At 34.0% G+C, this 27,743-nt stretch overlaps 1 protein-coding gene across 1 annotated transcript in view; it reads left to right on the plus strand.

Annotated features, from left to right (window-relative positions):
• The window catches only part of LOC128248841 (uncharacterized), a 353,886-nt gene that overhangs the window by 239,755 nt on the left and 86,388 nt on the right, over positions 1–27,743 (plus strand). The window contains exons 134-148 of the mRNA XM_089358260.1: positions 2,803–3,042; positions 3,770–4,000; positions 5,941–6,111; positions 8,580–8,819; positions 10,426–10,659; positions 11,179–11,349; positions 13,056–13,295; positions 15,418–15,651; positions 17,099–17,266; positions 21,054–21,224; positions 22,788–22,958; positions 24,643–24,882; positions 25,221–25,454; positions 26,176–26,346; positions 27,235–27,474. Of these exons, the coding sequence (XP_089214386.1) occupies positions 2,803–3,042; positions 3,770–4,000; positions 5,941–6,111; positions 8,580–8,819; positions 10,426–10,659; positions 11,179–11,349; positions 13,056–13,295; positions 15,418–15,651; positions 17,099–17,266; positions 21,054–21,224; positions 22,788–22,958; positions 24,643–24,882; positions 25,221–25,454; positions 26,176–26,346; positions 27,235–27,474 (3,156 nt within the window). The remainder of the gene's footprint in view (positions 1–2,802; positions 3,043–3,769; positions 4,001–5,940; positions 6,112–8,579; positions 8,820–10,425; positions 10,660–11,178; positions 11,350–13,055; positions 13,296–15,417; positions 15,652–17,098; positions 17,267–21,053; positions 21,225–22,787; positions 22,959–24,642; positions 24,883–25,220; positions 25,455–26,175; positions 26,347–27,234; positions 27,475–27,743) is intronic.

Raw genomic sequence — 27,743 nt, forward strand, 5'->3', positions numbered from 1 at the left:
GTCATAGGAAGACTGACTGAATACATTGCAAGTTCCTCAGTGGTTGTGGTTGTTGGTGGGGGAGAACTAGTTATCCTCAGACCAGAGATCTCACAAATGCTTACAACAATGTGGACATAGTCAATTCCACTCAAGGCCAGGTAATGGTATTAAACTGGATGATGGATTAAGTCCACCAACCAAGAGCTGGAACTATGGACAGTTTTTTCTCTCTTACTCTCTTCCACATTGTTCACATCCACCAAATTTCTTCTTCAAGTCTTAGCTGTGAAGTGAATTTTTAACCATGCAGAAATAACTCTACCTTATACCTTATGTTTGACAAGTAAACTTATTACTTCCATAGCTATACTACAGCACATTTTGATAGATTTTCTCTTAACTTCTAACAGGAAATTTCTTTGCCATACTTTGTGCTATCATCCAGAACTCTGTAAATATAATGTCTGAGTTTTTCTTTACTAGAATGTAGCAATCCCCTGATACAGACTTCTGATGCCCTTGTTATCTTTCAGTCAACTACCTATAATTATACTACTACTAATAACAACAATGGTTTCTGATTTAGGCACAAAGCAGTAGTTTTTAATGGATTGCATTTAGCCAAAACCATGACCATTGCTAATTGCCTGGCACATTGTTTTATTCAACCGCGCAAGATTGAAAGCTCTTGGTTTAATTTGAACTGATGGACAAAAGAGCCTGATTACTTATTGTAATGCATTTCTTGTAATACTCTAATTAGTACCCATCATCATCATCATCATCATCATCATCATCATCATAATGAACAACATTATCATTATTAACATCATTATTTAGCACCTGTTTTCTATGCTGGCATGGGTTGGACAGTTTGATAGTGTCCAGTGAACTGAAGAGCTGCATTAAGCCCAATGTTATCTTTGACATGGTTTCAATGGCTGAATACCATTCCTCAGACTAACCACTATAGAGTGTGTACTGGGTCCCTTTCCTTGGTACTAGTAAGGTCACCAATAACTTGCAGGACAAAATTAAAAAAAGGGAAAGCAAAAAGACCCCTCAGCTGAGTGAGAGTGTATTTGAGAGAGTGGGAGGTAGATTTGTGCCATGTATTTAAGGCTAAGGTATGATAGAGTGACAAGCATAGGTATCTTACTATAGAGGAGATACACAGCTACTCTATATTACATGCTGATGGGTAAGAGCAGGAGTGTCAAACTTAATCACACATGGGACCAAAACTCAAAGCACACTTTAGGTCGCAGGCCGAACATGATAAACATCTATTGAACAGACTAAAACTTTATGAACATGAACATGTATTGAAACAGATGGTATATAATTTTATTCCAAAAGTAAATTAACTTTAATTTAAATTACTTAAAATATTTTACTCTGCATGAAAATATCTTTTGTCAAAATTATAAAAATTTAAAATAAGAATAAGTTGCAAAAAAAAACAAAAAGAAAATATAAATAAAATATGTGCTTCTTAGTGAAAATTAAAATAATAAATCAAAACTTTCAATTTTCTTTACCCAATTCTGTCCAAGCTACATACTTGGCATCTTTTCTTGGCAACATGTTCATTGATGTTTGGGGCAAGGTTCTGTGTTGTTGAGACTCTTGGGATGGATTGCAAGTGTTCATCTGTGAGATGACTCCTATGTGACGTTTTATTCATCTTCATCACAGAGAACAGCTGTTAGCACAGATATGTGCTTCCAAACAAAACAGCGTTCAAGCTACATGTAAATGGAGCTGGGGCATTGCTTTGGGTATGAAGCAAGTGAACTGTACGGGTCCCACAGTGTCATACTTTGTTTTTAATGTCCCATTACACTGCAGTTCTATCAGCTCCATTTGAATCTGTACAAGTGCAGTTTCCACATTCACAGCAAATGGGTTGCGAAGCAGCTTGAAATTATTTTTCCTTGCTTCAAAGTCACTAAAGCACCATGAGAATTCAGTGTGAAGCACTCTCAATTTGTCTGCAAAGTGTTGCTTTGGGAACACCGTAGCACTGACTTGGCTCAACATTACTTGGCAACAGGGAAAGTGAGACAAATCTTTGAAAAACATTGGATGGACGAAATGAAAATGTGTCTAGTTTTAAGAACACTAGTGACAGCAGAGCATGAGAAGTATAGTAACTTCATACTGCCAAAAGAAGTATCCAACATAAATTTCACCAACACAGTTCACATTTTGGTTGTGAAATTCAGAAAAGAAAGCCTTGTGAAGGTAATCACTTACTTTTTTTCATCTCATTAAAAGTAAAATCACTAGATGATGATGGATGCTATTCCAAGCAAAACTTTGCTAAATAGTAAAGTGGTAAGTTACATCCTTTTACATTCTCAGTTCAAATCCAAACAAGATGTGCTTCAGCTTTTATAATTCTGAGTTTGATAAAACAGGTATTAGTCAAGTTCTGAGGTTGATTTATTTTCATTTATATTTACTGCTCAATGTGTGGCCTTGATTATGTGTTAGGAACCATTATCATTAATATTGTTACCATCAATAATAATTATAATTATTTTTGTTGTTAAGGGTAATAGGTTGACATAATCATTTGAGCCTCAGACACACTGTGTTGTAGCATTTGTTCTGGTTCATTAGCTTCAGAGTTCAAATGCTGCTGATGTTAACTTTACTCTTCCAGGGCCAATGAAATATGATACTAATCAAATGTAGAAGGAAATTTCATTCATCAATTCCTACGTCAGTTTTGTCTTAATTTCTATGATGGAATATCATTTATTTTGTTGTAGGTGTTATTGTTTATTGGTTTCAATTTTGTTTTAATTCTAGATCCTCAGATCCATTTTGTGAAAGTAAAAGGTGCAGCTCTTGATGTACCAGGGAAATTATTGTGGAAGAAAAAAAAAGTAACAGCAAAAGCCTGTGCAGAAAAATGTTTGTCAGACAAAAAATGTTTATCATTTGAAATAAATACAGAAAATGGAAAATGTTTCTTATCAAAGCAAACTGCAAGTTCCTCCAAGAAAATAAAGAAAGTCAAGAACAAAGATTACTACCAACGAGTAAAATGTAATTATTCTTAGTATTTTATTAATGAAATTATCCTCTTCTCTTCTTCTGAAATTTGGGATTGCATTTGAATTTCTTGGATGTCACATTCATTGAAAGCATGTGAAATAACATGGAAAAGAAAAAAAAACCTACGAAACAAAACTCCATTGCTGGAAAACTCACACTCCCTCAGTGAGCCAACAGGTCATGGGTACTCTAGTAATATAATATAAATATATAAACAAAATCACAAATGTAAATGTTTCCTAACTTTCATCTAATTTGGTTTTACATTCAGATTAATTGCTATTTTTTTTTTTCTTTATTTCAGTTGTTTTTCCACAGATGTATATTTTTATTATGTTTGAGAAATTTATTATGATTAGGAGTGTGCTGCAAAGCACCAATTACAACTGATGAAGTGACTGAGCTGCAGTGTAGAGCAGAAATAAACAGGATTGGATCTGCGCACAATTAAAAGAGAGGTGTACAAATGTATTATCTGCAGCCTTACTATAGAGACAAAGTTTCAAATAAGTCCGAAGATGTTCTACAAATCATATGCATTCTGATTAGAGTGTCCTTTTGCAGATCAATTATTTGTTTATAATAAATTGGCCATTTACAAAATTATGCACCACATGCTTTACAAAATTTAACATATTGTTAGGAAATGTGTGTGCGTGTGCTTGAGTGGGTAGATGTATATGAAATATATTTCTTGTTTTCTATTTTGTTTCAGTAGATGAAGAGCCTGTAATGCTGAAAAAGGTTAGCATACCAAGTAACGCTATTTCAGGACGGCTTAAGGATAAGACCTTAAAGGAGTGTGATAAGGCTTGTCAACAATATATAAGATGTAACACTTATCAGTACAATGCTAAATCTAAGGTGTGTGATCTGAGTAATGTGACTCAGTTGAATGATGAACTTAAACCCAACGATGGAGATTGGGATATATACATAGTTAACCCAGGTCAGTAGAGTGTTTCTATTTCATTTATTGTGTGCATACCTGTATGTATTTACATATACATGTATGTGTGTACGTGTGCATATACATATATACATATCTATCTCTCTATTTATCTAAATATGTATATACATACACTTATATGTATGTATATAGATATATATATATATATATATATATATATATATATAAGAAAAACCATTTTGTAATTGAATATACTGATGCTATATCATCATCATCATCGTTTAATCTAGGAGCTCTAACAAAACCTGTGATAAAGAGAAATAATAATAGTAGAAAGAGGATGCAGAGTATATGGATGGGAAAGCATGGCTCAGATATTAAGGAACAGATGTGTGGCAGCAGAAATGAAAGTCTCACATATTGTGAGAGTGTAGTAGGCTGGCCCAAAAGCACTACAAATGGAGGCACAGTAATGTGGCTATATTCTTCTATTGGAGGCTATGTGAAAAGTACAGCCTGAACAGAACACGGAAATGATATGGACATGAACCAGAAGGAGTGACTGAGAACAAGGAGCATAAGATACTGTGGGATTTTACATTCTGAGAAGTAAAGCAATAATAATGATGATAATAATAATAATAATGATAAAGGTGAAAGCCTTTTGAGTGGCAGGTGTCCTGTGGTTGAGCAGCGGAGGCCTGGTCATTATCCAGAGACTGCTTATATATGAAGTCAGAGGCAGAGAAGAAGATGGGATGAAAAGGTAAACCAAACTGTTATTGAATGCTGAATCAGAAGTGAACCCAGTAGAAGGGGGATTCCAACAATGCATGAAAGCAAAATGAAGTAGGACTCTTCAAGATAAGTGAGCAATGTTTAGCCTACCACACAAGTGCAATAAGAACAAAAGTGTGGTTAACAGACATGGAAATTCAAGAGGTAAAAAGGAAAGTAGAAATAGTAATAATACTTCACCGGCAGATAACATGCCCAATGAGGACAGAGAAATGAATGGCATTAGTGAAGACATAGAGCAAAGTGTAAATATAAATGCACTCTCAGCAAATGAAGCAGAAGTAATGGGAAGAGCTATATCACAAGAATACGATGATGAGCAACAAGACATTTTGAGGATGATGTGCCGATATATTAGAGAAGGCCAGGATCAAGCAACCCCCAAACTGAGGTATATTGATCAACACAAACCAGTAGCTGAAGCCAAAAGGATAGATTCTGAAACTAACAAGATTACTTAAGCTGCAACTATGGCTGCTGCAGATAGAGTTGGATACAAAAGAAGAGAGCAGACAGAAGGTAAAGAACCGCACTGGCGTAGACAAATTTGTGAGAAAGACAAGAAAGTTCCTAATGATGCATGAGGCCCATCATTCATGTGCAGACACTGATCACCTACACACAAAGAGAATAAACAGCAGAAGGGGACTGATAAGTGTGGAAGACTACATAACTATCGAACTCAAGAGCTTAACGAGATACCTATCCCAAAGTAAGGAAACTTTGTTAGTGTCAGTTAGGAATGAGGATGTATTGAAAGCAGAGAAAAAAGGGAAAGCAAACGAAGAAGTACAAAAAGGACATGAAGATGCAGTATGCAACAAGGGACTACAAAACCAATTCCATGTAGCCACAACTGAAGTTGCTGGAAACATAGGTGGGATTGGCTGAAGAAAGGGACACCAAAAAAAAGTATGGATTATCTGGTTTTCTAAATCTATCACAGCCCAATTTTGTTAGCCTAGTTTCATTTTCTTCATGGAGCTTACAAGATATTTCACCAGGCTCCTTAACCATTTCCTTTCATGTGATATATGTATGTCTGTATGTGTGTGCAGATGTCTTCAGTTTGTTATACAATCAATATCTTTTATTCTAGATTTGTCCTTATCTCCTCATTCTCCCCCTCCTCCTCCTGACATAGATTCACCGTTGATATCAGTTTTTATTATCACTTTCAGTTATTACAAAAATTAACTGTGGACCTCCAAAAGATGTTGTTGGTGCAAAGAAGTCCTACACTGACACCACCTATAAATCTGAAGTGACCTACACATGTCCAGGAGGACAACAGTTGAAGTCAAAGTGTAAAGATGACAATAAATGGACTCCAGTTGCATCCAATTGTAAAGGTAATGTAAATAGGTTCTCTTTTGCTGTCTCTGTCTAGGTATTTTTGCTTAATTCTTTTATTAAATATCTTTATTAGAAGAAGAATAACTGAATCCATGACAATTTCCATGGTATTTGTGGCTGGTTGAAGTGAGAGAGAAAGTTATCCTCAGAGAAGATAACTTCCTAAATCCATGCAACAGAGTGAACTTAATTAAAGCTATCCAGGGCTCAGATAATGGTATTAATTTGGGTAATAGATTAAAACTGCCAAACAAGAGCAGCAAGTGAGAAAGTGTGTTGTCTCCAGCAGGCTTCTACATAGTTTCCATCCACCAAATTCCATTAGTCATGAAGCAGTTTTTTAATTATGCAGCCATAAGTCCAGACAATACCGCATTCTTGTTATTACCTCAGCTAACCAAGGTAGTTTTTCTCTTAAATTCTAACTTCAGCTTTCTTTCACACTTTGTTTCATCCTCTGAAACACTGCACAACACAATGCACTTAATTTTTCTTTACTAGAATTCAACAATCATCCAAAACTTCTGATACTCTAATGGTCATCCATTCCACCATCCTAAATCATAGTGAGATAAATAATAATACTGATTTCTGATGGAAAAAGAGCCAATGCTTTCCTATAGAAAGATGTTAGTATCATTACCTCCAATATTTGACTGCTATTTTGTGTTGTTGACCCACCCCTTACATGAATGAAATGTAAAGCTAACACGGGCTGGATTTGGACTGGAAACATGAAGAGCCTGAATGCATAACATAAAGTATCTCTTCTAATACTCTAACTAGTATTCATGGATACGTTTAATATAAAAATTAGAATGATGATGAACTCCGCTTGAAAGTTGGATCTTTATCTCAAACCAATTGAAAAGCCTGACTAGCAAAGACTACCATGATCAATTAATATTCGTTGACCTTTAGGTTTTATTCTCTGTGGGACCAATCCACTCTCACATCACTTTCGACAATTTCCCTAGAAGTGAATATCTTCTTCTCCATCCCCATCTTCTTTATAATCAAGTATAATCTGATGCCTGGTTCAACACTGCCGCATGACCCTTTAGGTGGGCGTGGCAAATGTGGTCAAGAATACATGGTCAATGATAAGGTGTCTATTACAGATGCAAACATTCACATTGAGCCGAAGATGCTCTGGTTGGACAGGGATGATATGAATCTCACAAGTGTAGGATGGAGGATGCCATCAACACTTTATGGAATTGCTGTTTCTGTCATGATTTGCTACTTAAGAAATAAAAATCCAAGCTCATTTTAATTAATCATGTACTTATTATTTAGGTACATGGCAAACACAATTAGAGAAAGCTATGAGGTTGTGTGATATTCACATCTTTCTGAAGGGCAATAATTGTCTATGTAAAGTGGACTGACTTAGATTGAGAATCAAACCCAGATCATTGATTCACACCACTCAATTCATATTTATATTAAAAGAACAAGTGGGGAAAAATACTCGCATCACTTTCTGCATGGAAAACAAATAGCCGTGTGTTTATGGAAGTGCATTTACAAGTATGCAAGCTTCTTGTTATTCTTTCTGAAATTTTATTAATGACCTTCTCATTGGTCCACAAAATGTGCACCGATTTTTTGGAGCATAGTCTGCATCTTTTGGAAAGGGCATTCTGTAGTGGTGCATATCTTATTATGTACCAAGTCAGATTACATTTGATCATATTATCTTTAATTTGCCACACAAGTACCAACATCACTGGGATGTCTCTTGGCATGCTAGTAAATGACCATTCACACAATATAGTGGATACAAATTAGCATAACCGTTGACAAATTATTAATCACAGTTTACCTAACTGTATGGATGAATAACCACAATCTCCTCATTCTTAGAAACACCCCACCACACAAGTTACCAACACCACTGTGATAACTCTTACCCCTTGCATACTGCTTCAAGAGAGATAAAAGCCAACTTGGGCCTGTCAATATATATCGCTATCCAAAAGATGAAAACACAACAAACCTACAAGTAACTGCACTGGATATCCTAAACCTGGCATTGATATTTTCTACAGGTTATTAGTTGTTTTATTAGCCAGTGAATGTACATTACCAGAAAACTACCAGGTGTATACCATACAACTTATAAACTACTAACAACATTTATATATAGTTAAGAATTTATTATCACAAATATTGGTAACATCAACAATAATTATAATTATTCTTGCTAATGATGGATGGAAAGAATCTGTAGAGCATCAGAAAAACTATGTTGGGTATTTTTTCTGGACATATATACTTTTGAGTTCAAATCCAGCTAATGTCAACTCTGCCTTTTCAGGCCCATTAAAATAAAAAATAAAAAGAACAGTCAAGTGTAGGAGTCAATTTAATTGATTAACTTCTACCTCAAATTTTTGTCATTTTTCTATGTTAGAAATCATTGTTATTTACATTTGTCTCAATCTTCCTTTCATTCCAGTTTCTAAGATCTATTTTGTGAAAGTAAAAGGTGCAATTCTGGATATACCTGGAAAAACTTTGGGGAGTAAGAAAAATGTAACAGCAGATGTCTGTGCAGAAAAATGTTTGTCTGACAAAAATTGTTTATCATTTGAAATAAAGGGAGAAAGTGGAAAATGCTATTTATCACAGGAAACTGCAGCTTCCTCCAAGAAAATAAAAGCAGCCAAAACCAAAGATTACTACCAACGAGTAAATGGTAATTATTCTTTCTGTTTCTATTTTCTAGTTTTGCTGAAATTTGTGATTCCATTTCTATGTCATAATACATTCTGTTCCAATAGAACATCCACTTTTAAGTGGGGTTAGATATTATTTCTTAATATATATATATAGAACTGACAAGTTTATCTATAACCACAGACATAGACATGTTCCTAAAATAAGCAACTTTTGGAACTGTAAATACTATTAGGGCATTCTCGTATTAGAGAGGGAGCACCTTTATTCAATCTTTTATTCAACTTAAATATCTCAATGAACATGACTAGGAACCTTTTATCCTGTATTAGACACCATTTCTCAGGCACACACACAAGTATCACAAGCTTATGAATGTGCATAGGGTTAAAGTTTGTTACTCTTCCAGCATTGTATGTTACAACAGGAAATGCATACACATATCCAGCTTTTATTCAAGATGCCTACTTGTAACTGTCAAAATCCATCAAGCTCTCTGCTGGGAGAACTCTACCTTTTTATGTCAGTGGTATATAGGGCAACTTTCACTCCAACTGATGGTTTCCCAGTAAATTACATGAGATTTACAGCCAGTGATTTCATGGAAATTTCACTCAGCCTATATACTCTTTTAAGTTCATGTACAGGGAAAAGTCCACCTCAGTGTACTGTTTCATTTGGATTCTACCCAGCATAATCTGAAGCTTACTCACCAAATCCTAATCTTTTTCTACCAGAACATTTAATTGCAGTCTTTGTCTTTCTAATCCATAGAAGATGAAAAACACATACACAATGTGTACGTATACAAGTGGGGGAGATGAATATGTGTATGTATAGATATATATATATATATATATATATATGTGTGTGTGTGATTGCATATGCATATATATGTATAGCTATGTAGTTGTGTATATTTTCTCGTATGTATCTGTATTGTTTTTGAGACTTTCCAATAAGATTTTAGTCAAAGTTAAAAGCTTGTTCTTCAACAAAATATTTACCTTCAAACATTCCTACTTCTCAGCCTACATACATGTAAATGTGCATATATACATGCATACTTTCATATGTTTACGTATGTATTAATATGTGTATTCAAAAGAACTATGTAAGGCCAAATTGATTCACTGTCGCATGAGTGGATCCTTTAGCCAAAAATGAAAGCACCAATTTGGCAGAAAACTCTTGGCACTTTGCTTGCCTAAATGTTATGTACAATTTGTACATAAGGTGTCACAACCAATCATTGTAAGTCCAATTTCTTAGGTGACTAATGAACAACCAGCTGGGAAGAAGGGGATGTGGGCTTTTCTTTAAGATTAAATGGTTTCAACAACACTTGACACATTGGCTAGCTATTTGTTGGTCCGCACTTAGACAATACTAAATTAATCCATTAGAAAAAAGGATATACAAATGATACTCAACTTAAATTTTGAAAGAAGATTTCAAATGGTTTGTTAAAACTCACATGAATTCCAAGTTGTCATTTTGCAGATCAATTATTTGTTTATAATAAATTGTCCATTTAAAACAAATTATGCACCAAATGCTGTATAATATTTAATGTGTTTGGGAGTATAAAATGTTTTTCTTGTTTTCTTTCTTTTCTTTTCTAGCTGATGACGATATTTTAAAATTTAAAAGCACTATCATACCAGGAGAAGATATATTTAAACGGCTGAAAAATGTGACCTTAAAGGAGTGTGACCATGCTTGTCATCAAACTCCAGGATGTAACTCTTATGAGTATAAGGAACGAGTTATGTTCTGTGATCGAAGTAATGTGACTCACTTGACTCGTGACCTTGAACATAACGAAGATGGTTGGGATACTTACGTCATTAACCCAGGTCAGTAAAATGTATTCATTTCATTTTATTATGCATGTGCTTGTAACATGTGTTCGCTCCCGTGTAAAAAAAGAGTTCTGTTACGATGAAGTAGAGAAATTTGAAAAGACAACAAGAAACCGGTTATTTCTCCAAATACAATGTTTATATACCAAAACATTTTATAACATTTTTCTGACATAATTTAAATATATACTTTAACCATGTAACACAAGCCTTCTGTAGTTTTTTCACTCTTATTATCTTTTATACATCCAGCCACATGCTTTCACATACCAACTTTCTCACCTATATATATATATATATATATATATATATATATATATATATATATATATATATATATATATATATATATATACAGCTATATATATGTGTGTGTGTGTGTGTGTGTTAAAAAAAAATTTGTATTTATACCTATGTGCAAATTATTTTAGCTTCACCCAATACCTTTCATTCTCCTCATTTTCACCCTCTTCATAACATACAACTGATATCAATTTCTCTTTTCAATTTCAGCTTATGCAAATATTAAATGTGGACCTCCCAAAGATATTGTTGGTACATTAAAGTCCTACAAAACCACTGCCTATAATTCTGAAGTACTCTATACTTGCCCAGATGGAATACAACTAAGGTCAATATGTCAAAAGCACAACAAATGGACTCCAGTAGCATCTTCCTGTAAAGGTAACATAAATCCTTTCCTTCCTATTGCCTCTAAGTAATTTTGTTAAGTTTTTCTGTTAAATGCCTTTGTCAAAAGAATACTGGCTGGCTCCATTACTATTTCCGTGGTGTTCGCAGCTGGTGGGAGGGAGAGAGGAAGTTATCCTCAGACCAGAGATTTCTTCAGAGGCTTGCAATGTAGTGGATTCCATTAATATTATTCAAGTGCCAGATAATGCTATTAAATATGGTGATAGATTAAGTTTCCTGACAAAGAAATTGAAGGCTAGAAACTTGTCACCAGTTAGCTTCCAAAAAGTTTCCATCCAGTAATTTTCATCCACAAGGATTTGTTGTGAAGCAGATTTTTAACCACACACACAAAACTCTACCCAATACTTCACTGTTGTTAAGTAAACTTATTAGCTATACTTCACCTCATCTTGATACATTTTGCTCTTAATTTCTAACGTGATCTTTCTCACCCATATTTTATGTCATCATCCAAAACTCAGTACAATTTAATGCCTTGAGTCATTCTTCACTAATACTCTGAAATTCTCTTAAACAAACTTGTACTCCTTTTGCTCGTTTCAATTCTCCACTCTTGATTATAACAATACTACTAATAATAATTATATTATATATATCTATCTACCAAATCCACTCACAAGACTTTGGTCAGCCTGAGGTTATAGTAGAAGACACTTGCCTAACGTTCCACGCATTGGGACTGAACCAGAAACCATGTGGTTGGGAAGCAAGCTTCTTACCTCACTGCTGCTCCTGCACCTATATATATATATATATATATATATATATATATATATATATATATATATATATATATATATATATATATATATATATATATATATATATATATATATATATATATATATATATATATATATATGTATGTATATTAAGGATTATTTTTATGTTCAATTATAATAAAAACAGTTTTACATTAATCTGATGGGTTACCCTATACTTTTGTAGGGTACAAATTTATTCTTATACAAAAATGTTGTTGAGCAACATTGAAGTTTCAGCCAGCAAAGCCTTTGTTTGATGATGGCTTAGCAGGCTGAAACCTCAAAATCACTGTCAACAACACTTTTCTAGAAGAATAATATATATGTATATATATTAATATTTTTGAGAAAATGAAATATTGTTTAGAATGTGGAGGAAAAGAATTTTCATTTATATTTATTTACTAGATGAAGATGAAAGTGAAATTATTTTAGTTCTTCAATGAAAAACATTCTAAAATCAGTGGAGTGATGCCTTGACTAGCCATATTTAGTTACATCCTTTTACATTCTGGGCTCAAATTCTACCAGGATGTACTTTGCTGAGGTTGATTAAACAAGCACTGTTCAGGATCTGTGGCCCTGTGTTTAAGTTAGAAACCATTATCATTAATATTGGAGACTTCAACAATAATTATAATTATTCTTGTTATGGGTACTGGATTGACAGAATCATTCAACCGACAGACAAAATATGTTATGGTATTTGTTCTGGCGATATTATGTTTGAGTTCAAATCTTGTTGATGTTAACTTTGTCCTTCTTATGTCAATAAAATAAGCTGTCAGTCAAGTGTAGAGGCTAATTTAATTGGCCAGTTCTTACCTAAAAATTTGGCTTACTTTTTATGTTAGGAATTGCTGCTGTTGCTGTTGTATTTCATTGACCTAAATGTTACTTTACCTTTAGATCCTCTGGTCCAGTTTGTGAAAATAAAAGATTCAGCTCTGGATGTACCTGAGAAAACCTTGTTGGATAAGAAAGATGTAACAGCAGATGAATGTGCAGAAAAATGTTTGTCTGGCAAAAGTTGTTTATCATTTGAAATAAATAAAGAAAATGGAAAATGTTACTTATCAAAGAAATCTGCAGCTACCGCCAAGAAATTAAAGGCAGACAAAGACAAAGATTACTACCAACGATTAAAGTGTAATTATTCTTTGTATTTTATTATTGGAATTCTCTTTTCCATTATTTCTGAAATTTGTGATTCCATTTGTACTTTCAAACCATATAGACCCCAATTTCTATAAAGACATTGACAGGTTTACCTATGAGGCCAGATATACACACATTCTAGAAATAAGCAATATTAGAAAATATAAATACTGTTAAGACATTCTCACACAACTTTTATTTACCTTGAACAATTTGATGCATATTTTTAATTGTTTTTATATGTAAGAAAGGAAATTCTTGTTGTTTTTCTTCAGCCTCAGTAGTAGTAGTATTAGTAGTAGTGGTGGTGGTGGCATTAGCAATAACAGTAGCTTTTTCTTCATTTCTCCATGTTAGCATCACTTAGTACTGTTACAACACAATGTCTTGGCTCTAGTTTTTGTCCTTCATTATCCAGTATTCAAAATAACAGAAAATGTAATGCCAATTTATGTAGTTGTATATTTCCTAGATTTTCCCATGGTTAATGTAGCAAGATACCCTTCCTACCACCAACCATTATACTAAATGAAGTGAGTATAGTTTCCCCATGTGTGTGCAGAGTGATATATTTATTTCTGTTTAACAAATCAGAGAAATGAAAATGGAGCAACAAACATAAGATCCCACCCTTGGGCAAGGACAAAACACAGATTGACATACACACACACACACTTATGTATACATATATGTACATCTACAGATCTATCTTCTTAAGCTTAATTAAAATATAGTTTGTTTTTAAAATACAAAAATTAATTATACTTAAATCCAATTTTTTGCCTTATCTATATTTTTTCAACTTTTTTTATACAATTTTTTTTTTTTTTGCATGGAACCAAAGCTATGAAATTCCTCATGCTTTATTCTATCATTGAAGCAAAGATAAATATATTTTGCTTTTAAAAGTTATTTAGATCTAAATGTGATTGGTGGCATTACTTACTCTCCTATAATGTTACTACAAATTTTGGTGTAAACTTTTTTCTATTGGACCATATCTCAATTTTTTAATGCCAAAATGTAGCTAGGGACCAGTCCTCTTCGAAAATGTTAACAGTTTTCAATTTAGTTAAGAACTAAATTAGCGACAAACTCTGGAAGATGCTGCATGTGTGTAAATTGTGGCCTTAAGAATATTTTTCAACTACTACCATAGTTGGATGATCAACTACTACCGTAGTTGAATGATATACATCCACATATAAATATACCCAGATGAATATATATATATATATATATATATATATATATACACAATTACATATATATATGTGTAAATATGCACACACACATATATATATGTTGGGTCATCCCATAAATAATATGGTTTTTTTATAATTCTTTTATTTTTCGAAATTAAGATAAAGTTATTTTTTAATCTAAAATATACTCTCTTTCATTTTTTACAATACTCTTCCATTTTATGATGCTCTTTATCTGATAGACTTGCAATGCCTCTCTTCCAAAATTCACCTATTCATGTCGAAAAATACTCCTCCAATACTGTTCTGACCTTGTCTACAGAATTCTTATTTTTCCCATCAAAATGATTTTGAAGGCTGCAGAATAAATGATAATCAGACGGGGCAATGTCCAGCAAATATGGTGGCATTATAAAATTATTTTCTTTTATTGTTTAATATGTTTCAGTCATATGACTGTGGCCATGCTGGAGCACTGCCTTCTAGCCAAAGAAATTGACCCCTGCACTTATTCTTTGTAAGCCTGGTACTTATTCTATTGGTCTCTTCATCTGCAGAGACATAAACAAACCAACATTGGGGAGACAAACACAGACACCAAAACAAACACATAAACATATACATATATATACAAAAGGCTCCTTTCAGTTTCTGTCTACCAAATCAACTCACAAGGCTCTGGTCTTCCTGAGGCTATAGTAGATGACACTTGCCCAAGGTGCCATGCAGTGGGATTGAACCCAGAATCATGTGGTTGAGAAGTAAGTTTCTTACCACACAGCCTAAAAAAATCATGTACCACATGCTTTTCAATATTTAATACATGTGTGTGATGCATGTGATGTGTGTTTGTGATTGGTCAATAAATGACTATGAAATATATCTCTTGTGTTTTTCTTCCTTTCCAGTTGATGACAAGCCTCTTGTGATGAAAAAAGTTAGCGTACCAAGAAATGCTACTGTAGAAGAGCTTGAGGATGTGAACTTAAAGGAGTGTAGTGAAGCTTGCAATCAATATCTAAGATGTAACTCTTATCAGTACAATGAGCATGATAAGATATGTGATCTGAGTAATGTGACTCAGTTGAGTGATGAACTTAAACCCAACAATGGAAGCTGGGACATATACATAGTTAACCCAGGTTAGTAGAATGTTTCCACCTTGTTTGTTGTGCACATGTCTGTGTGCATTTATATATACATATATGTATGTGTATATGCAAGGCAGATGTTAAAAGATGATGATGATGATGATCCAGGTCAGTAGTGTGTTCCCATATTATTTATTGTGTGCATATCTGTGTGTATGTATATATACATATATATGTGTGCGTATGCGGAAAACAGACATTAAAAGATGATGATGATGATATATATGATGTCTGATCAATAAGTATCCGGACTGGTGCTATAAAAACAAAACTATAATACATACCAATTTTGAATTTAATCTCCTTTAAAGTACTCCCCCTTTGGAAGCCACACACTTAATCCAGCGCTATTTCCATTGATGGAAGCATTCCTGGAACTCCTTTCCTCTGTTAATCAGCAGTTGCCACGTCACATTCACATGGATTTCCTCAACATCTTGAAATCTTCTTCCTTTCAAGCAAGATTTGAATTTTGTATGAAGTTACTGCCCTCATTAGGAAAAGATTTAAAACACCATTGCTTTAAAATTTTGAGTTCAGATTTATCAACTGTTAAATCTAAAGCTTTTTCATGCTTATAACAAGAATTTTGGATGTCTATAAAAACTTATTGGATTTAGTTGGATTGAAATGCAAGCTAAAATTAGGTTACGCTTCACATTTTGCAAAGCAAGTGTCAAACATCCAAGAAATCACAAGCATAATATGAGAGCTTGAACTAAATCAAGTTCTGGCCAATGTAACAAATTTATTTTGTCTCTTTCTGCCACATCTGCTTCCTGTGAGAAACCACTTTCTTCATTAAAGCAAGAAGATAATTATATGACATGTTCTGAAAGTGAAGAGAAATTCAGTAATTTGGTCTTCATTTCCATGAATAAAAGAACTTCTGAAGATGAAGGAAGAGCGTGGTGCTGATACATTTTAAACCAAAGTGATCGATGAATTTGTCAATAAGAAATGAAGAAGTAAACTCATTTACCAATAAATTTTAAATAGCTCATTATTTTTAGGTTCTCTTGTTTTCTCAGATTTCTCTTTTAAACAATAATAGTCATCATGGCAATCCCTTTACCAGGGTATTGTTAATAGGGAAACATCAAATCTAGTGGAGAGGATATCAAGCTTGAAGTGTACCCTGTTAGTAGAAGTGCATTTTCACACATTAAGATTAGTTTATACAACATTCAGCCTTTGGTGAGGAGGACAGTAATATACTCCTGACCCTCTTTTCACCTTGAGAATTGGCCTGCATTATGAACTGCATGCTCTGGTTTCCAAGTCACCCTTCATCACTGGTATGTGTGCGTGTGCATGCAAATGATTCAGTTTTCTTTAGTCAATAACTTTTACTGCAAATTTGTTACTATCTCCTCATTCTCCTTTTTCCTCCTGTCATAAACTCAAAATTGATATGAATTTCTCTCATCACTTCCAGTTGTCACAAAAATTAACTGTGGAGCACCAAAAGATGTTGCTGGTGCATCTAAATCCTATAGTACTACTACCTATAAATCTGAAGTGATCTATACTTGTCAAGATGGAGAAGAATTAAAGGCAACATGTAAAGAAAACAAGAAATGGGCTCCAGAAGTGTCTTGTAAAGGTAATGTAAATAGGTTCTCTCTTTTTGGCTGTCTCGGTAATTTTGTTTTAGCCTTGTGTTCAATTTCTATGTCAGAGGAAATCTGATAATGTCCATGAAAATTTTCATTGTTTGTCACTGCTTGGAGGGTCAGAAATAGTTATCCTCAGACCAGAGACCATCCTAAATGCTTGCAACACAGTTGGCTTCATTAAAGATATTGAAAAACCAAATAACGGTATTAATTTGGTTGATGGATTAAGTTTGCCAAACAAGAGCAGTATATGAGGTAGTGTGTTCTCTCCAGCAGGTTTCTGCATAGTTCCCTTCCACCAAATTTCATTCAGAAGCTTTACTCATGAAACAGATTTTTGACCATGCATCCATAAGTCCAGACAATACCACATTTTTGTTAAGTAAACTTATTACTTTCACAGCTCTACCTCAGCTAACCAGTTGCATACTGGGGTTGATCTAATCGACTGGCCCCCTCCCCAAAACTTTCGGGCCTTGTGCCTAAAGTAGAAAAGAATACTTATTTACTTGATGATGAATGTGAGATTATTTTAGTTTTCCAAGACAAAACATTGCAAAATCAATGTAGGCATGGGTGACAGTTTTTTCCATCACTAGTCATACTAGTTAAAACATTTCACATTCTGAGTTCAAATCCCATCTAGATGTACTATACCTTTCATACTTCTCTAGTCAAGTAGAGAGTTTTGCTCATTTTAGTGTACCCTCACTGCAGAATGTGTTATCATGAATATTGGTAACATCAACAATGATTATAAATATTTGTTTTGGTGATGGATTGAAAGAATCATCAAAACATCAGATGAAATGTGTTGTATTTGTTCTGGCTCTTTGACATTTGAGTTCAGATCTGGCTGATATCAACTTTGCTTTATCAGAGCCAATAAAATAAAATACCAATCAAGTATAGGGGCCAATTTAATCAATTAGCTCCTACCTCAAATTTTTGTCCATTTTTCTACATTAGAAATTATTGATGTTGATGTTGTTGTTTCCATTTGTTTCAATCTTACTTTAATTCTAGCTACTAAGATCAATTTTGTAAAAGTAAAAGGTGCAATTCTGGATGTACCTGGAAAAACTTTGTGGAATAAGAAAAATGTATCAGCAGAAGCCTGTGCAGAAAAATGTATTTCTGACAATACTTGTTTATCATTTGAAATAACGAAGAAAAGTCAAAAATGTTATTTATCAAAGGAGACTGCAGCTTCTATCAAGAAAATGAAAACAGCCAAAGACAGAGATTACTACCAACAAGTAAAACGTAATTATTTTTTGTGTTTCTCTTTTCCTCATTTTCTGAAATTTGTGATTCCATTTGTGCTTCGTAGTTTATAGAAAACCATTTCTGAAAAGATATTGACAGATTTATCTATTGGGACAGACATAAACACATTCCTGAAATAAGAAATTTTAGGAACTATAATTACTGTTAGGGCATTCTCACACTACATTTGTTTAGACTGAACACTTTTATGTATTATATTTTCAATTGGTTCTTTTTTGTGTATAAGAAAGGAAACACTTGTCATTTTCTTTAAACATGAACAGTAGTTGTAGGTGGTGGTGTGGTTTCAAATTTTAGCACAAGGCTAGCAGATTTGAGGGAAGTTTTAGTTTAAACCACCATCCACAATTCTTCACTGCTATTATGTTGTATGGAAGGATGAAAGGCAGTTATCCCTGGCAAAGTTTGAATTTGAAATGTTTGAGATATGTAGCAAGGTAGCATGGCATTTTCCTCATCATTTGTTATTCTCCTCCATAATATGATGTATAAAATAACAAAAAATGTAATGCTAATCTATTTAGTTGTGTATTTCTGATATGTTTGCATCCTTTTTATGGTTGGATGCCCTTATCACCAACTGTTTTACCAAACTTCTGCCTTATTACTAGATGGTCAGGCTGGTTAAATTGCTTGGGGCTTACTTTGGTCCAGAGAAATGAGAAATGAGATGGTGATGAGCAATGTAACCAGTATCTCCCAGACATGAGAGAAAGCTAAGCCTGAAAGTTCGGGCAGAAGTGGTAAACTATTACATCAACTTCATCAATATCTTTTTAAATATTTGAAAACCATCTTTTTCATTATTTTCTAAAAGGATTATTTAATATGAAAATACAGTCCGTCCACAAAATTATTTTTCTGCCTGAGATATCCTTCTCAGAATTAATGTAAATTCTAGTACATCATGAGACACACATGGAACCTTGTCTCACTGTTTTAGGTTGTAGATAATACATTTGCACACCCCTCTTCTGATGGTGTGCTGTTTTTAAAGAATAAATTACCAAAAGGATACTTCACATGCTGGTTGACCATCTTTTGAACTATGTTCAGATTCTACAAAAAAGCACACCATTAGATAGGAAGGCACAAATGGATTACATGCAACTTATTGAAAGAAGGTTTCAAATGAGCCTGAAGATGTTCTACATTCACATGAATTCTGACTAAATTGTCATTTTGTGGATCAATTATTTGTTTATAATGCAGGTATGTGCAACCCATACCTGCATGGATAATGATGACCATTTAAAACAAACTGAAAGATGAATTCTATATAATATTTAATATGCATGTGTGAATATAAAATGTCTTTCTTGTTTTCTTTCATTTCTTCTTTATCTAGCCGATGATGATGTTTTTACATTTAAAAGAACTGCCATACCAGGGCATGATTCACCTGATCGGATTAAAGGAATCAGTTTAAAGGAGTGTGATCGTGCTTGTCTTCAAATTCCAGGATGTAAATCTTATGAGTATCATGAACAAAAAAAATTCTGTAATCCATCTAATGAGACTCACCTGACTTATGACCTTAAACCCAACAAAGATGGATGGGATATACATATCATGAACCCAGGTCAGTGGAGTGTAATTCATTTTATTTTATGTGTGTCTGCATGCATGCATGTGTCTACATATACCCATATGTATTATATATATGTTTATAATACACACACACACACACACACACACACACACACACACACACACAGACATATATACCTCAGTTGAAGGGAATACTGTAGCTCATAGTCAACAGCTTGTTAGAACACTCAAGGGCAAAAATAATAGATCAATAAAATTCATTATTCAATATATCACATTCACTTCATTGTATATCAAAATTGATGGAGTAGTTTTGTTAAGATGACAAATGCTCCAAATTGAATAGCTATGTAGATTGCCCAGTATGTGATGAATAAACTTTGGGAATAGTGAAAAATGAAGATATACACTCAAGTACAATGCATATTTGTGAAGCAGAAAAATCCAAACAATAAGTGTAATCACATGATGAAATAATGATATAATACACTTCATCTTCAGGTATGACAACACTTAGATCAAACCAAATTCCACATTGAATATTGATGCTTTGAAAACTCGTTGCCACTTTTATATACTTGTATTGGATATATAATATAATAAAGTAGTGGGGAAGAATGTATATACATGATGCACTCCTATTACTATTACATGAGCTTCAATGCTCTATATCAAAGGCTCATAGTGAAGTGTTACCAACACAAACTGCCAATTGCTTGCCATTTTTCAATTTATAACAATGAGTGACTCCACCTTTAGTCACTTGGGGGTTGGTAGGAATTCTTCCACAACACATGTGTGTGAGCAAATTTCTTCAGTTTGATACTCACAATATGTTTTATTGTAACAGTTTCTTAATTTCCTCATTCTCACCCTCCTCCTAACATGCACACACCATTGATGTCAATTTTTGTTTTTTGTTTTCAATTCCAGCTTACAACAAAATAGACTGTGGACCACCAAGAGACATTGCTGGTGCATCAAAGTCCTACAATTCCACCAAATATAGATCTGAAGTGACCTACACATGTCCACGGGAAGAAAAACTAGTGTCGAAATGTGAAAAGGACAAAAAATGGACTGTGGTAGATTCTGGTTGTGAAGGTAAAGCAAATAGATTTTCTCTTGTTGATTCTGTCTGTGTAATTTTGATTTATCTTTGTGCTAAATGTCTTTTTGTCAGAATAGGAGTGGCTAAGTCTATGGCAATTATGGATGGTGGGAGGGGCTGAAATTCATTGCATACTTTCAGTACAATATGGGGACAATGCTCTACCATACTGAAGTGGGTGTCAGTGGATTTAGATGTTTAAAAATGGCCAAACATGCATGTAGCATGAAGTGGGCACAGGATACCTATCAACCTCTTCCACTGACAAGAAGATTCAGAAAGCTCAAGAAATGGTCCTGGTGAATTGATGAGTGACCATCGATGGGGTGGCATAAAATCAGAAAATTAGTTATCATTCTGCATATGAAATTATTGGGGTCCATGCAACAAATAATAAATTTGGGACTCATGATAGTATTGTAAGAGTTCTTGAAAAAATTTTGCTTCCAATATTTGTATTGGTACATATTACATGAAATAGCTCTGTTTGTTTCTCTAACATTTTACATAGTTCAACCTACACAAGTTAATAATGTGTGTAAAACAAAATTGGAATTTTAAAAGTTTTCTATAAAACTAGTTATTAATCATTGAATGGCTATGGAGCGCCACTAGAATAAAATGATAATCAAAGGGGTTATAGATAAAAAAATGGTTGAGAACCCCTGATTTAGATAGAAAGTATAAATCGATCAAGTCTCTTAAAGATGTTTCTAGAATAGCCAAGCATGTGGATCATGATATTGAGTAAGAATTCCATAAAAGGCATAGGTAGAAACTCTATAAGTGTATGTGGCAGATGTTCAGGAGCAATAAACATGGAAAATGGGGGGGTATAGTTTAGGACAATCAGTAAGTTGTCATAATAGGGCTCACAGTTTCAAATGCTGGAGCTAAGAGCTACGTTGCATTTTTATTGGCTATTATGACAATAAACGCTATAAAAAACATCATTGAATACAAGGGAAGTTACTTTAATAGGTAGGGAAAAATCTAAATGATAAAAAATACATGCAACCATATTCTTACAATACACTGACATTAAAACCTCCTCTGTGTGTGTGTATGGATATGTGTATGAATGTGTAAATGCACATATACGTTTGTGCGTGTATGGGCATGTACATATACATATTTGTGTGAGTGTGTACGTATGTAGACGTTATGAACACAGGAGGTTTTCATGTCTAGCAAAGATAATAGCTCTCTAGACTTTCTGTATCTGCTTTTTAATCAAGCAACTATGCATTCAGAATATCCTCCTCTGCTGCTGATTAGGTCACCCATGTAACAGACACTGTCTACAACCTCCAGGGGGATTCCTGGAAAATCCAATTCCTGTGTGTCCTTAATTTTTACTGTTCCTGCACATCTGCCACATACAAAGACTACTTTCTCTGTTAACCTTACAGTAATTCCACTGCACCTCTCATATGTCCTTATGTTACACTGAGTACATCATATGGAATTCCTACCAACACTTTTCCTACTTACTTAACAGGGCACACACATAATATACATTCACCATTGATATCAGTTTCTGTTTTCAATTTCAGCTTTTGAAGACATTGACTGTGGAAATCCAAAAGACATTGCTGGTGCAGAAAAGTCCTATGAAACCACCACCTATAAATCTGAAGTGACCTATACTTGCCCAGAGGGAGAAAAACTAAAGTCAATATGTGAAAAGGACAACAAATGGTCTCCAATTGTGGAAACCTGTAATGGTAACATAAGCAGCTTCTTTCTTGTTCTCATTGTCTATGCAATTTTGTTTTAGTTTTGTGTTAAATGTGTTTGTCATAGGAAGACTGACTGAATACATTGCAAGTTCCTCAGTGGTTGTGGTTGTTGGTGGGGGAGAACTAGTTATCCTCAGACCAGAGATCTCACAAATGCTTGCAACAAAGTGGACATAGTCAATTCCACTCAAGGCCAGGTAATTGTATTAAACTGGATGATGGATTAAGTCCACCAACTAAGAGCTGGAACTATGGACAGTTTTTTCTCTCTTACTCTCTTCCACATAGTTCACATCCACCAAATTTCTTCTTCAAGTCTTAGTTGTGAAGTGAATTTTTAACCATGCAGAAATAACTCTACCTTGTACCTTATGTTTGACAAGTAAACTTATTACTTCCATAGCTATGCTACAGCTGATCTTGATAGAATTTCTCTTAACTTCTAGCAGGAAATTTTTCTGCCATACTTTGTGCTATCATCCAGAACTCTGTAAATATAATGTCTGAGTTTTTCTTTACTAGAATGTAGCAATCCCCTGATACAGACTTCTGATGCCCTTGTTATCTTTCAGTCAACTACCTATAATTATACTACTACTAATAACAATAATGGTTTCTAATTTAGGCACAAAGCAGTAGTTTTTAATGGACTGCATTTAGCCAAAACCATGAACATTGCTAATTGCCTGGCACATTGTTTTTATTCATCCCCACAAAATTGAAAGGTAAATTTGACCTTGGTTTAATCTGAACTGATGGCCAAATGAGCCTGATTACTTATTGTAAAGCATTTCTTGTAATACTCTAATTAGTACACATCATCATCATCATCATTTAGTTTTCTATGCTGGCATGGGTTGGACAGTTTGATAGTGTCCAATGAACTGTCGAGCTGCATTAAACCCAGTGTCATCTTTGACATAGTTTCCATCACTGGATTCCTTTCCTAACACTAACCACTTTACAGTATGTACTGGATCCCTTTCCTTGGTACTAGTGAGGTCACCAGTAACTTGCAAGACAAAATAAAGAAAGGGAAACAAAAAGACCCCTCAGCTGAGTGGGAGTGTATTTGAGAGAGTGGGAGGTATATTTGTACCATGTATTGAAGACAAAGGTATGATAGAGCAACAAGCATAGGTGTCTTACTATAGAGGAGATACACAGCTACTCTATATTATGTGATGATGGGTAAGAGTAACTGGAAGATAGATAAAGTTGGTGGTGGAAGAGTACTAGATCTTGCTCTCAAGGTAAAAGACGATGAATATAAGGGAGAATGTAGATTGTAGATGGAGAAGGAAGAAAAGGATGGGTAATTTCATAAGGATGTTGGAAGAGATTGGGCTAGAATTGGTTGTCTTGAGTGAAGAAAGAAAATGAAGATTTGAATGCTGGTAAGTATCGATATGAAGAGATGGAAGTGACCGAGGAAGGAGGAGGTGACAAATTAGAGTAGCAATGTCATATATTTGTTAGTAGATGAGAAATTAGGGAGGTGATATGTCGGGTTTTATAGTGGAGGGAGGTTAGAGTATGATGAAATGTGGAAGTTATGGGTGTTGATCAATTCCTACCTCAAAGTTTTGGCTTAATTTCTATGATGGAATATCATTTATTTTGTTGTAAGTGTTATTGTTTATTGGTTTCAATTTTGTTTTAATTCTAGATCCTCAGATCCATTTTGTGAAAGTAAAAGGTGCAGCTCTTACTGTAGCTGGCAAAATATTTTGGAATAAGGAAAATGTAACAGCAAAAGCCTGTGCAGAAAAGTGTTTGTCTGTCCCAAATTGTTTATCATTTGAAATAAATAATGAAAATGGAAAATGTTTCTTATCAAAGCAAGCTGCAAGTTCCTCCGAGAAAATAAAGAAAGTCAAAAGCAAAGATTACTACCAACGAGTAAAATGTAATTATTCTTAGTATTTTATTATTGAAATTATCCTCTCCTCATCTTCTGAAATTTGTGATTGCATTTGAATTTCTTGGAATAATTATGGACAACTATTTCTGTAAAGACATTGATAGGTTCATCTACATATAACACTAAACATAGACATGTTCCTGTAAAACAAAAACAATATTAAGAACTATAAATACTCTTAAAACATTGTCATACAGCATTTGTTCACCTTGAACATTTCTATGGATGTTTTCAGTTGTATTTTGTGTGTGTGTGTGTATGTGTGTGTGTTTGTATGAGTGGAGGTGTATAAAATAAATTTCTCGTTTTCTATTTTGTTTCAGTTGATGAAGGGCCTGTTATGATGAAGAAGGTTGGCATACCAAAGAAGGCTACTTTAGGACAGCTTAAGGATAAGACCTTAAAGGAGTGTAATAAGGCTTGTGAACAATATACAGGATGTAACTCTTATCAGTACAATGCTGAATCTAAGTTGTGTGATCTGAGTAATGTGACTCAGTTAACTGATGAACTTAAACCCAACGATGGAGAATGGGATATATACTTAACAAACCCAGGTCAGTAGAGTGCTTCTATTTCATTTGTTGTGTGCATGCCTTTGTGTATTTACATATATAAGTGTGCGTGTGTGTGTGTGTGTGTGTGTGTGTGTGTACACATCTATCTATTTATGTGTCTATTTATTTATATACATAAGCATATATATACAGGTATGTTGGTCGAAGCAGGAAAAATAGAACTCAAAGTATGAGTATATGTATAGCTCTAGAGAAGATTAATGGAGTTCGTTCTTTACTTCAATTGTTTGATTATGACATTTATTAATAAATGTGATTATTGTATTTGGGAACTATGATACTCCAAACTTATCAGGTAAGCTAACTGGAATAAAATATGTAAATATCCATCATTTTTATACCTTTCCTATAGTACTCTGTAACTACATACCAGTTTACTTGGAGACTAACTTTAGGATTTACAAATTGGACTGGTGACGTTCTGTTAAAGCATGGATTATCTGGATTTCTAAATCTATCATGGCTCAATTTTGTTTGTCTGGTTTCCTTTTCTTCACAGAGAGCTTACAAGATATTTCACCAGGCTCCTTAACCATTTCCTTTCATGTGATATATGTATGTCTGTATGTGTGTGCAGATGTCTTCAGTTTGTTATACAGTCAATATCTTTTATTCTAGATTTGTCCTTATCTCCTCATTCTCCCCCTCCTCCTCCTGCCATAGATTCACCGTTGATATCAGTTTCTCTTATCACTTCCAGTTGTTACAAAAGTTAACTGTGGACCTCCAAAGGATGTTGTTGGTGCAAAGAAGTCCTACACTGACACCACCTATAAATCTGAAGTGACCTACACATGTCCAGGAGGACAACAGTTGAAGTCAAAGTGTAAAGATGACAATAAATGGACTCCAGTTGCATCCAATTGTAAAGGTAATGTAAATAGGTTCTCTTTTGCTGTCTCTTTCTAGGTTTTTTTATTAAATATCTTTGTCAGAGAAAGAATGACTGTATCCACGACAATTTCCATGGTATTTGTGGCTGATTAAAGAGAGAGAGAAACCTATCCTCAGAGAAGATAACTTCCTAAATCTATGCAATACAGAGAGCATAATTAAAGCTATCCAAGGTTCAGACAATGGTATTATCTTGGATAATGGATTAAATCTGCCAAACGAGAGCAGCAAGTGAGGAAGTGTGTTGTCTCCAGCAGGCTTCAGCATATTTTGTATCTAACATATTCCATTCAAAATACTTCATCACGAAGCAGATTTTTAATTATGGAGCCATAAGTCCTCACAATACCACATTCTTGTTAAGTAAAATCTACAGCTCTACCTCAGCTAATCTTGGAAGTTTTTCTCTTAATTTCTAACTTCAGCTTTATTTCCCACACTTTGTTTCATCCTCCAAAACTCAGTACACTACAATGCACTGATTTTTCTTTACTAGAAAAACTTCTGATGCTCTAATGGTCTTCCATTCCACCATCCTAAATCATTATGAGACAAATAATAATAGTGCTTTTAGATGGAAAAAGAGGCAACACTTTTCAATAGAAAGATGTTAGTAGCATTACCTCCAATACTTGGTTGCTATTTTGTGTTGTTGACCCACCCCTGGCAAGAATGAAACATAACTTTTGAGTTCAAATCCTGCTAATATCAACTCTGCCTTTTCAGGCCCATTAAAATTTTTAAGAAACCAGTCTAATGTAGGAATCAATTTAATTGATTAACTTCTACCTCAAATTTTTGTCTTTTTTCTACATCATTGTTGTTTTTGGTGTTTACATTTGTCTCAATCTTCCTTTAATTCCAGTTTCTAAGATCCATTTTGTGAAAGTAAAAGGTGCAATTCTGGATGTACCTGGAAAAATTTTGGAGAGTAATAAAAGTGTAACAGCAGATGTTTGTGCAGAAAGATGTTTATCTTACAAAAATTGTTTATCATTTGAAATGAAGAGAAAAAGTGGAAAATGTTATTTATCAAAGGAAACTGCAGCTTCCTCCAAGAAAATAAAAGCAGCCAAAACCAAAGATTACTACCAACGAGTAAATGGTAATTATTCTTTCTGTTTCTATTTCCTATAAGGAGATGTACTTGCACAGCAAGTGACCTGATCTTAGATCATGTGCTGAAACAAAAACAATTGCAGCATGGAAGGTGTTTATAAGCCATTTAAAGCCACACAAAAGCCGTTAAATTTAAATTTAATTTGCCAAAATATTTTTGTCACTGTGAGACCGCGACCTGTTCACTGACAAAATTCTGTGCTGTATCTATTTTGGAAAATTAAATTTAAATGTTGAAGTGAATCTAACGGCTTT

Source organism: Octopus bimaculoides, chromosome 10 (assembly GCF_046866305.1).
Source record: "Octopus bimaculoides isolate indiv1 chromosome 10, ASM4686630v1, whole genome shotgun sequence".
Lineage (NCBI taxonomy): Eukaryota > Metazoa > Mollusca > Cephalopoda > Octopoda > Octopodidae > Octopus > Octopus bimaculoides.